We start from the raw sequence: 12,573 nt of genomic DNA, 5'->3' as shown, positions 1-12,573 counted from the left end.
AACAGATTTCATAGGAAAATCTAGGTTCTTAATTTCTCTTGGAAAACAGGAAGAGATCTGACCACTAACTGCATTCCTGCATAGCATAGCCAGCTTGAACTGAGAAGCCCGGGCACGCACCGCCTAGACCCTGCCTGTCCTGCCTCTACCCCAGGGCGCACCTCAGGGGCTATGTAGATCTGCATTGGTAGTGGAGTAAAAGGGAAAGGGAGTATGTCTGTACCCATCTAAGCCTCTGTAAAAAGTAGAAAAACAGAAGACAGACCAGAGGACTGTGTATTTCAAGCAAAACAGAGCCTCTTTCTTTGGCACTTGAAGACTCCAGTGTCAGATGCAAGCCCACTCGCTTCACTCATTTGCTCTTTACCTGCCTGGCCTCTCTGTTGTGACGCCTGAGGTCACAACACTGACAGTGTCCTCTTTTCTAGTACCAGGAGTTTCTGATTGAGGCTTGGCTGCACTAAAATTAATCACTATCCTCATCATTCTCTTTAAATATGTCATGCTTTTTATTTAATAATTATTTGATACCTTTATCAAATAATTTGATACCTTTCTCCTTGGCCCTAAAGCGAACAAGTATTCTTCTGATAGGCAGATAATTGACCTAAGGGTATGGGATCTCTACTTTCCTTTGTGGCTCAAAGGGGTAAGGTGCCGGCCCCATTTGCCGGAGGTGGTGAGTTCAAGCCCAGCCTCTGCCAAAAACTGCAAACAAACAAACAAACAAACAAAAACCCCAAATTGTTAAAAAAAAGATTTTAGTCACCTTCTTATACAAAGTAACCTTGAAATGTGCCTGTTAACAGTTACTCAAAGGAAATACAAACTAGGAAATTGCTGCTATGTTCAGAAGATGAGAATGAATCTTACCCACCCTTACCATGGGGTGTGTGATTTTTATCGTGGTATCTAATGAGAAAACAAGTTTAATTTAAATTTCCCATTCATCTTCTAAATTTGTTTAAACCTGAAAGAGATGTTCCTCAACACTCCCTAGAGTTCTCAAGTAGTACTGGATAGGGTAGCAGTTTTATTGATTGCAACCAGTTTGGGCCTTGTCATAGGTCCATTACCAGAAGAAGGGGATGTTTTCCTTGCCCGCTGAGCCTGCAAAGGGACTGATTTCATAAGGATAGACAGGCTAGAGATGATCTCCATATTCGGCCCCCTCCGTAATCAAAAGGGCTCCAGTAGTCTGGCCAGAGCTTTCCAGGTCCTTCGTAGGCAGAGATGACTAAGGAGGCTGGTGGTGGAAGAGATCCATAGCTTTGAGGGAGGCAAGACATCTTAAAGACCCCACTCAGAATGAAAAGATCTACTTACTGTTCAGAAACCAGAAAGAAATGAGGTTTCCAGAGTCCCTCTGGCCTGGACTAACTCAGGCCTCCTGGTGGCAGAATTCCAGGTCGAACCCCACCAGGCCTCCCGGGGCCCAGAGCAAAGCACAGCTGTAGGACTTTCTTGCTGGAGCACCCAAGGTTTTGTTACATGCCACTTTATCTCTGATCACTGCTCCCTGGGTGGACAGAATTGGCAACTTTGAACCCATCTCATTTCTATTATCTAATACGTATTTCATTCTAATCTGTGGTGGTCCTGTCGTTACTCCACTAAGAAGAACTCTGTCAAAAAGAAAGTTCTAGTAAATGCCTTTGAATTTCAGTTTCTCTGTGTCTATAGTGACATCTTCTTTTATGGTGCCTCAAAGGATATAACATCCACTAATTACTATAGATAACAGTTACTACAGGGCAGTTACTCTGGGTCAGTCGCCATGCTAGTGAGCACTTTGATGTCATAAACCTCACAGCACCATTGAGGAAGATCCTGTCCTCAGATCTACTTTGCATGGGAAAAGCTGAGGCTCAGAAAAGTTGAACCGTTTACCTAAAGTCACACAGCCAGTAAATGGTGGAGCTAAGATTTGAATCCAGATGCTAAATCCAGTGCTCTTAACCCTTAACCCTGCTATCTATGTATATTCTACTGGTACGTTCTGATGTAACAAGTTAGAGCAGGAATTGAAGCAGTAATAAAAATCAGTGCAGCATTCGGGCCTGACTGCCGCCCTGCTGCCTGTGTTTTTCTACCAGTGCAACAAGTTAGGGTGGGGCGCTGGAGCAGGAATGGGCTCAGCATTCTGATCTTATGACAAATGTTGTTTTCTCCTTTCCTTTGTATGTGTGTGCTGCAGGAAGTTTCATGGCTATAACTCCCTGAAGGAATATTATGAGGAAGAAAGCTGCATGAGATACCTGCACAGGGTGAGTGGCCAGCACTAGCTAGGATTAGCGTCACTCCATTGAGCCTCACACACGGTGTAGTCGGGGTCCCTCCTGAATTTTCCTGATGGACGCTCAGCCACAGTTGACTCAAAATGTTCTAGTCTTTAGCTTGAATTTGTTATTGAACCAAACTCTGTCCCTGTGTGACCATCATACATTAATCCCTCAGGTGCGCCTCAAACCAGTCTGCTGGAATATCTGTGTGAAAGCCCTTAAAATTGCTCCAAAACCCAGTTGTTTTCTTAGTCTTCCTTTGACAGTATAATCCTCTCTGGTTTTTGCCATGGCTCTTTGTGGGAGATCCATCTAGATTTCTTACCCTTTTTGTGGCCTACCTGGACCCATTTTTTTGGCCAGCGTATATTTTGTTAGGGTAAAAAACTGAGCTGGAAAGTTCCTGCTGTTATCTGGCAAGCACAGAATAAAATAGATGTATTTCTGTATCAAAATGACGAGGAATAAGTCTGTTGCTAAGGTAGACTGGTTTTTTATTAATGCAGTTTTTAACAGCTGCAATGAACTACATGTGTATGAAGTTCGTAGCTAACCAAAATCCCCATATATTTTTTACCTGAATTACCACCGAGCCAGTTTTTCTCATTTCTGTCTTTGCACAATTGCTCTTTTACCCATTTGTCTCTGTCAGTGTCCACCTGTTGGCTTGGCATTCCATTCCCTCAGATGAAACAGATAATTGTGAACTGCAGTTCTGCTGTCACCTTGGCCATTCCTCCTAGGTTAGCATCATCACCCAGGCTTTTGGTTTCTTCATTTAAGCCAATATAGAAACATTGAGCTGTCTAGAGCCAGCATCAGAGACCTCCAGGAGAGAACAGCCAACCATTCACTACCTCGATACGGTGTTCAGTAACTTTTGAGTTTCCCCAACAGCACTATCTCCACTAAAATGAAAAAGGAGACCATCGGCTGTTTTTCTAAAGTGGATGTTGAGCACAGCCCTGCCAAGAGTTCCCCAGTATTCACCAGCTTCCTCCTGTTTTCAACCTTCAGATTCTGTTAGAAAATCTCTTTTGTCTGGCATGGAATGCACTTCATTTTTCCTCCCTACAATTCCAGCTGAATGAATATGTATGTAACGCTTTGTAAAGCCTTTTTGCTGAAAGGCATGTCTAATCTGAAACACTGCGATGATCATCAGAAAGCTTTGCTCCAGCACGTGCCTGCTGCTGAGGTGATAATCACAGCGGCAAATGTAAGTCTTCGTGCTGCCGGTGAATACGAAACGGTGAATACGAGGCCTCCTTCCTCCACCTGTTCGCCAAGCTGAGCTTTGTTCTCTTCTTCCCTGTGCTTCAAAGATGTTCCCGGTAGTGAATTTAAGCCTTGAATAATAGGGTCTGAAAATGGAAATGGATAATTTAACTCTGCTTTATTTTCTTGTTGCAGATTTATGTGCCTCTCATGCTGGTTAATGCAGCTGATGACCCCTTGGTGCATGAAAGTCTTCTAACTATCCCCAAATCTCTTTCAGGTAAGTGTTTCTTCCTGCTGCTCCCTCAACCACTTAGCAAATTGCCACAGTAAATCCTGTCCCTGTCACTGTGCTATCATGCTGTCATCTCCTGGGGACTAGTCTCTTTGGGGAAGGACATCTTATGGCAATGTTCTTACTCTACCTATCCTGATGGTCCTGCAGCTGTGATGGGGCCTGGGCAGGGCCCTCATGTGTTCCCTCCTGGTACAGGAGACGGGACCATCGTGTGTATCCAAGCCAAGAGGGCTTTGGGGAAGTCACCTGGTATTCTGTGAAATTGTCTCAGAGTTATGGTTTCATTAAGAGTTTGACTGTAAGCTATTCAGACTTCACCTTTGACCTAAAAAGCAAAATAACAAGGCCAGTCCTGCTACCTCTTGTGACAGCTTCTTCACCTGCTTTAAGGATAAAAATAAAAGTAGCTGAAATAGTAAAGAGCATGCTCATAGAAATATTGTTATCCCTCGGGCCAGCATAGCCTCACTTCATGCTAGTTAGAAGCTAATGGAGGAACTAGCCAGAGGACAGTAGGAGGAGACACTGGGAATTCCCTAAGTTACTCTTATTGGAGTCTCAGATCCCTAGGAAATAATCCGCTGACCTCCATAGTCCTCCTCACGCAAACATCATACATTAGCTAGAAGGAAGAGGCAACCTCTGGTTTTCCCAGGACCCCCAGGCTAGAAGAGTAGATAGTGTAGTGGGTAAAGACCCATACCCAGCCAGAGCTGTTATCTGCTCAGGAGGAAGGCTGCGCGTGTTTATGTGATCAAAGGCATCCCCATCCAGCCCTGGGCTCCCTGCATCACAGCAGCCCACTCAGCTACGTGTGCAGCAGGAGAGAAAGCAACAGCATTTGTTTCCTTCTGTACCTCTAACAGAACCTGCCTGGTGCTAATGTCACAGCAAAATTTATCAAATAGCTACCAAAAAGCAACAATAAAGGTCAGGCAAGAAAACAGACCTGGAGAGCCAATAAAGGGCTCTTGTCACTTACTCCCCTGAGAAGACAAATGTTCCTCTTGTACCTGCTGCCCATTTTATGCACCTCTTCAGTGCTGGCCATGGGGCACTAACGTAAACATGGATTCATAAAATCAAGCTCCAGGTTATTAATTTTTAGGTTGGCCATTTACCAGGTGGCATGGAGAGCTTGGGCATCTTTCAACACAACTTTCAGCTTTAAGTTCAGTCTTAATCTTGAAGATAAATGTTTGTAACGAAAGATCCTTAACTCTGTTGAATTCTCCTCATTCCTGGTAAATAACACTAGTAGTACTATGAAACCCTACCCAGAGCCGGGCTGCCACCACTAGAATCAGCATCACCTGGAGCTTTTGAGAAATGCAGAAAATCCCCCTTCCAGCTTAGTCAGAATCTGCATTTTAACAAAATGTCCCAGGTGTTTCTGAGGCACTGAGAAAGTTGGGAAGCACAGTGACTTGCCTGGAGAGCTTTGGCAGCACTAGGGCCTAGATTCCCCTCTCTCACTGCTCCCCTCATCTCCCCACCCCCCACCAAGAGGTTCTGATTTAATTTGTCTGGGTGTCTTCTCAGTTAAGGGCAGTTTAAAGACTCCCTACCTGGTTCTAATATGCAGCCAAGTGTGAGAACCCCTTGGAGTTCTCAGGGTTTTGTAAGCTGGTGCCCTTTCTGCTCCAAAGCCAAGCTGCTATTCCAAGACCTGCCAAATCCCACTGTCTTGCCTGCCCCACCAAAGGTCTGTCCCACTTTAGTGAACAAAGCAGAGTGAGTAGAAGTTAGATGTCCACTTAGGTGACCTTTTCCCTGTGGGGAAAGACCAGGCCACCCTGGCTTGCTCATTTCACATCGTCTACCCTGGAGCTAACTAGAATATAATAACTCACTCAGTTGCCTTTTCCCTGCAGAGAAACGGGAGAACGTCATGTTTGTGCTGCCTCTACATGGGGGCCACCTGGGCTTCTTTGAGGGCGCTGTGCTGTTCCCCGAACCCCTGACGTGGATGGATAAGCTAGTGGTGGAGTATGCCAACGCCATTTGCCAGTGGGAGCATAACAAGTTGCAGTGCTCTGACACGGAGCAGGTGGAGGCCGACCTGGAGTGAGGCCTCTGGACTCTGGCTCCAGCAGCCCTCCTCTGGAACCCACATCCCCTCATCCCCTGTTTCAGGTCTCCCATCTCCCTCAGTGACCTGGATCTGACCTCACACCATCAGCGGGGGGGCACCCACCATGCACACCTGTCTCGGAGTAGGCAACTCTCCCTGGGAGCTCCAGGCTATTTTTGTGTTTAGTTACTAGTTTTTTCCATTGCATTGTTAGCCATGGTGACAAGTGACACAGTTCTCACCCTCCTGTCCAGTTTCAGCATCTGATTGCTTTTAAGCCAATTACATCTAGTTTCCCTATTAAAAAATGTGTCTGAACAGCAATTTTGCTTTGCCAATCAAAAGGCTTTTCCCTGAGAATAGTGAGGATGTATGTCATTTTGCAGTGGTTGTATGTGTCCTTACATAAACCCTGAGAAGAGCTCACCATTCTGGACCAATGCTAAAGATACCGTTCAGCTTGAGAACTTGAGGAGCTGGGCCTCCCAGGCTGGAGTTGGCCTCTTAAATGGCAAAGGAAAATCCTTCAAGTCACAAGCCAAGTTTCCTCCCTCATTGTCTTCTAAATCAGTTTCCCTGTGCTTTGCTGCGGATGAGAGTTATGTGGGGCACTTGTTAAAAATTCAGCCTCCCAGGTCCCTCCCCTTGTGGAGACTGATTCAGTGGGTCTGGGAAGGGGTCTGGAGATTTCAGTTTTTCACAAGTGCCCCAGGGGATTCTCGTCACCTGGTAAATTTGGGAAACATTCAATAGCACCTTTAAATCTTCATAGCTCCTTTTATTGAAACTCACAGGCAAAGGTGTCTCTTAGCTTCCAGGGGCCTCCAGAGCAGCAAGGCCTGCCCTGTAGCTGCTCCGGGGTGACCACAGTGTGATGTGCTGTTCCCCGATGTCTTAGATTCATAGCGGTTCTCAACCTGTGGGTTGCGACCCACAGGAACTGTATTAACTGACCGCAGCATTAGGAAGGTTGAGAACCATTGTCTTAGAAGGACCTGGGTGGTAGTGAGCATCTGGGCTGTGCCCTGCTCTGCTTCACCCTGGACAAGGTCCCTTTGAACTTTAGTTTCTTCACCAATTAAAAAAGGGGACTTGGACCAGGTAGAAGATTGCTGAGATCACTACCCGTTCTAAAGTTCAATGACAAACTCAGTTTACTGACGTTTGAGAGAACATCCCTCCAGAGGAGCCTGGGAACTATTCTCCCACTCTAAGCATATCATCATTTTGCCTTTTTTTTTTTTTGTTCTTTTTTATTCATATGAAGAGGTTTGGAATTTTTTTTTAAGCACTCAATTATAATTTTAGTTTTTTAACCCAGGTCTCTCTTACTCTGGCTTTTGATACCAAACAATTCAAAAGTTGGATATGAGTTTGGAGAAAGGTATTTCCAACTGAAGAAGGTATTATTTTGAAACCAGATTTTTAATAGCCTATATTTGTGGTCTGTAGGATAAATCTTTGCAAAGTGTACCTTCTCAAGAGAAAATGCCACTCTAGGTTTCAAGTACTCCTTCTGTCCAATCCTGTGGTACTTGAATATCTAAAAACCCTGCACTTTGAAAAATCAGCAGTTGCTATCTGGAACTAAACAAACTATGGTGAAATTGTTGGATACTTTAAAAAGATATTTTCCTAACTTCATCTCCTTTCTGTCCAGGACAGACTGGAACATACGTAGTGGGTCTTTGGGAATGTTTAAGGGGTAAAGGGAGTCACCTGAACGCCAACCCTCATGGCCACAGGTGCATGTAGGTCGGGCATCAGTCCAAGTGACCGTGACAGTAACATCTATAACCTGAGGTTTTCTGACAATCAACAGATCATCCTATTAAAATCAAAAACAGCCATTATCTCAGAAGATTGAGATTTCTGAGCTCTCAACTGTGTTTTGGTATTTTTCCAAATTCTGTTATTATGACTTTTCCCCCAAGTTGTTATTTTTCTAATGCATTTCCTTTTTGCTTTCTTTTTGCACAATTTGGCACTTTACCCCTCAATTCGGAAGCTAGTCCCTCTCCTCTGTTACTTTTCCCTCTGCCCAACCGCAGTTGTAATCTAGAAAATTCATAGTCGTATTGCCTGTTACTACCTTTAATTCTTAAGATTTATTTGTGGAAATAGGTAAATCAAGCAATAGACTAATAGGACTGAATCACCATCCCAGGAATAAGAGGCTCCTTTCATTTGCCTGAGGCCACATCTCTTAACCTATTCTGATGAAGTAGTGGCCAGCCCAGGTACCAGCTCCATTTAGAAGAAAAGACAGTCCTGTTGTCACACAAACAAGAAGGAAGGAATCCTTGGAGTGTGGTCTGCATGGCAGTCCTAGTGACCCTCTCAGAGGAAAATCATGGCTGGAGAGGCATAGCCTTTCTTGTCACACAACCGGAATTCATCCACCAGGGCTACAGGGCCCTGTCCCAGCTGAAATCTTTTTAGCTTGTGACTCTGAATGGCAATTACATTCCCTTTTGGCTCACATGAAATCAACTGAAGCCCTTTGTGCAAGCTCTAGGCCCTCAGGCATTGAAATGAGAATGGGACCGGGGCTGTTAGTATAGGAAAATTCTTGTCTGTCCCTGAAAGCACAGAGGCAGCTGCATTTACAGAGAGGCAAACTGGCCTAGTAAATGAGGGAGCAGCCATTTTATTTATAGGTCATCTTTTTCCCTCCTCCAGGCTTGTCTTTCTTCCCAAAGTCATTCATTTCCAGTGATAATGTGAAAGCTCTTCTTGGTGTTAAGGTCGTATTTGGGCTAAAACAGGGCTGAATTTTTAGGTTATTTGAACATTATATTTTAAAATCAAATTAAGGATATAAATTGTATTGATCTAGACAATTCTGTTGCAGGAATAAAACCAAAGGGTGAAAGGATCCATCTTTCTCCTATTATATACCCTGCCCCCTAAACAATTTGGAGAATAACTGATCTCAGACAAATTAGGATTATCTGACTTGAAAAACAGTGTCAATTCTCTGACTCATTTTTGTTAGAAGGGAGTTTAAACACACTTGAAGAAAACTTTCCGGCTGTGAGTTTGTACCAGTGATTGCAGAGCAGAATGAAGGTAGAACTTGTTTGTTGTTACAATGTTCTTTTAACCTCTCTGAAGCATTTTATGTATTTGCCCGGAGCCTTATGAGCTACCATGCAAGTGGAAATATACCTGAAAGGGGAGTGTTTCTTTTTTGATGTGATGTTACAGAACCAAAGTTCAAGAGACCTAGGTTCTTGTCCTGTCTCTAATTCACACTGGATCATGGGCAAGTCACTTCACCCCTCTGAGCCTGTTCCCTTATCTTAGACCATTTCTAAGACTGCATCATTTATTTATACATCATTTGCTGAACATTTGCCTGAACTTGGCTCTTACAACCTTGCAGATGAAACAGCTATGTCAAGGCCCAATGTCATCTTGTGGGACTTGGAGGGAGGGAGCTTCTGCATTAAGCCTGTCCTGGTGGAGAATTTTGATCTTGTCCAAAGCCTTGAGTCTTTGGCTTATCTTCAGGGTCTCCATCGTCATCACAATATGTAAGCTGTTCTGAGGGTGGTCTTGCGACTGTGGCAGGTGCTGACCGCTACTATGAGGAGAATATCTCCATCTCCCAATGTGACTCAGGCATTGAGAATTCCCAGGGCAGAAATTTTCTTCCTGCTCAGCCTTTCATTCTAAAATTACAGTCTTCATTAAGGCTGAACTTTCTGGGTAGCTGAGCTTATTTGCCTGGCATCTGAATGAAAGCTCTCTTTGTAACTGTGACTTGAGATCTGTTTTGCCAGCTCCAGAAACAATACATGTGTTCTTGTTTGTGTTTGCCATGCAAGCAGATGTCTGAACTGTGAGGGGCTTTTCTTTTCTGACGGCATTGATTCTGACTTAGAGCTAAAGTAAAGATTGCTGAAACATCACATTGGGCTGAAGGAACTCAGAGGTCTTTGTCCTTTACACAGGATAGGAGGGTTATTAAGTAGCATTTCACTGCAGCATTCTGTCACATCTGGAATTGTTTTCTTTGCCCAGAAAGCCTTAACTTGCCTCTAGAAAATCCCCTGGTATCACAACTGTATTGTGGCATTAGATTCAAATTCTTCCGCTATGGAAGCTTGAAGCAAAGCCACAGCAAAACCAGAGAATTTCCTCCGTGGGCTGTAGGCTCCTTGTCACAGTGTGTCCCCACCCCTCAACAATACAAGTGATTCAGAAATGGCCTCATCTCCGCCACCTCTCTGTCCTTGGCCTTACTGTGTTGTTCAAAGCCACTTTGGATTGCTTGAATGCTTCAAAAAAACCATGAAAAGTAGCCTGACTATGGCATTTAGAGGCCAAGCAATTGAGTGAAAGATTATCTTCTGTTATTTAAGCAGGAGGATGTACCCCTCTTCATAGACTAGAATTGCTTTTGCCAAATTGTATTTGAAGCTAAGGGAAGATCTGGCCCCTGCTGGCAGAGAGAACTAGAATGCTATCCAAGGCACAGGCTGCTTCCTCTTGCCCACATCCCTGCCGCTGCAGCCTCCAAATACTGCAGCCCAGGCATCCTCCTGTACTGGCCTTTGGAAGCAGGCCACCGAATCCAACTCACTAGCCATTCTCAGACTCCCAGAAAGTAGATAGCTGCCCACTTTGGAAGAATCAGTCCCCCATGTTTTCTGAACTGTTATTTCTAGCATGTATGGGTAAAGCTTTCATGTGTCTCTTAATAAGTAAGCTGAAGTTAATGTCTAACTGGTGGATTAAGCCTAACATTCTGAGTTCCATCAAGTTCTCAGCCTTTAACTAGACTCCTGTCAATTAGTAATGAAATCTATAACCTGCCTTCTCTTGCTTCTGGTCCCCATTAGCCAAGAAATCCACTATTGCCATAAATTGGGGACAGTCCACTTATAGCATCTGTAGAAATACCCCTTTGTCTCTATGGGCATTCTCCTTCCAGACCATCCATGTTAGCAGCCAGCAGTCACCTGGATCAATTGCTGACCCCCTTGGTCCCAGCGCCAACCAGTTTTCTCCTAGGCTGTTCGTGTGGGTGGACAGAGTTTCCGGGAATAGAAGTTAGGTTTTGTTAGGTTTTTATTTTGGCCTCTTGAGTTTCCTAAAGCACAAGTCCATGTAGAATCCTGCCACCTCTCCACACCAGTTCCAGATGATCTGGGTCTCTCCCACTGCCTCAGGAAGACCTTCACTGTACCTGAGCTTTTGACTTCTGCCACTGCAGCTGCCTTAGTGACCCCAGGGGAGGGGAGAAGGCAGGGAAGAGCAAGTTTGCATCTCTCCTTTTCCTGGTTAGACTCCTTCAACCACGTTCTTAAGTTGGCAGATCTGCTTCCAGACTGATTTTTGAGAACCATCACTTTCACATTCCTAATTCTGGTTTGTTTTGTTTTGTTTTGTTTGGGTTTTCCAAAACTTAAAATGCTGCCCTAAAAACACTGTATTTTTGAGTTTGTGTTCTGAAAGCCTCTGTGCTGCTGGATCTTTGGGGGGAAATACAGGATCCTTCAGCACTGAGGTGTTTAAGATTTGCAACTAGCAATGCAATTTTTTCTAAATATGAGGATATTTACCTTTATTAAGAAATTATACTAAACAGTGGTGTCCTTGATCATTTTATTTTCTCATATTACTTTTGATTCTACTATGATTCTGTGTGGTGGTAAACAAAGATCATTACAAACAAAAACTATAATTTTGTTAATCTTTGAGTCAATGGAATTTCTTTACTTGAAAAAAATAAAGACTAAAAATGTGGTTTGACTATGTGTCCTTTGTATGGTGGGGATTTTGTGTCTAAAGCAGTGGTTCTCAACCTTCCTAATTCTGTGGCCCTTTAATACAGTTCCTGTGGGTCACAACCCACAGGTTGAGAATCGATGGTCTAAAGGGATTCTTCCTAGGTTTTCACCAAAGTATATGCTTAATGGAAATGCACAAAACAGTTTCTCAGCAAAACTGATGTTCATGGCCAGGCTAGGTTATTCATGGCCCAGCACTTTGGGAGGCAGAAGTGAGAGGATCACTTGAGCTCAGGAGTTTGAGATCGGCCTGGGCAACACAGTGAGACCCACATCTCTGCAAAAAAAATTTTAATTAACCAGGCATGGTGGTATGTGCCTGTAGTCCCAGCTACTTGTGAGGCTGAGGTAGGAAAACTGCTTGAGCCCAGGAGTTTGAGGCCGCAGTGAGTTATGGTCAGGCCAGTGCACTCTAGCCTGGGTGACAGAGTGAGACTGTCTAAAGAAAAAAAAATTGATCTTTACTCTTGCAAAACAAATTACCAAAGACACGACCTGTCCACAAGTGTCTTCACAGCCCTGTCTTCTCCAGGCAAGAAAGCCAAGAACTAAACCAAGATATCAACATTTTACTCACAATTACTTCATAAAGTAAACCATGTAGACAAAATGCAAGAGAGATATAAATGGTGCCTGCCATGCATGATTTGTGTGCTTTTCCAATAATGTTCCTTGAAAAGACGAGGTGAACGTTTCCTAGGTTCAGATCATACTGGGTTGGTTGGGTTGTGTGGTGGTGTTTTCTTGGATCTGTCTGAACCGAAGCTAAGGTGTCCCAGGGCCAACCACAGGCAGGTCATTCTAAGAGCCTTACACTCATACCTCCCTTCCCTCTTTGGCCACATGAAACCTTTCACCAGCCTGACGGGGTGGGGAGTAATAGCTTTGGAAGGTGTGCAT

The 12,573-nt window shown here is 44.1% G+C and overlaps 1 protein-coding gene across 1 annotated transcript in view; it reads left to right on the top strand.

Moving 5' to 3' along the window:
- ABHD2 (abhydrolase domain containing 2, acylglycerol lipase) overlaps positions 1 to 11,629 on the top strand; it is an 86,433-nt gene extending 74,804 nt beyond the window's left edge. The window contains exons 9-11 of the mRNA XM_053581670.1: positions 2,198 to 2,267; positions 3,696 to 3,780; positions 5,673 to 11,629. Of these exons, the coding sequence (XP_053437645.1) occupies positions 2,198 to 2,267; positions 3,696 to 3,780; positions 5,673 to 5,869 (352 nt within the window). The 3' untranslated portion in view covers positions 5,870 to 11,629. The remainder of the gene's footprint in view (positions 1 to 2,197; positions 2,268 to 3,695; positions 3,781 to 5,672) is intronic.
- Positions 11,630 to 12,573: the final 944 nt, after the last annotated feature.

Source organism: Nycticebus coucang, chromosome 2, assembly GCF_027406575.1.
Source record: "Nycticebus coucang isolate mNycCou1 chromosome 2, mNycCou1.pri, whole genome shotgun sequence".
NCBI lineage: Eukaryota > Metazoa > Chordata > Mammalia > Primates > Lorisidae > Nycticebus > Nycticebus coucang.
This window is presented reverse-complemented; position numbering and strand designations above follow the sequence as displayed.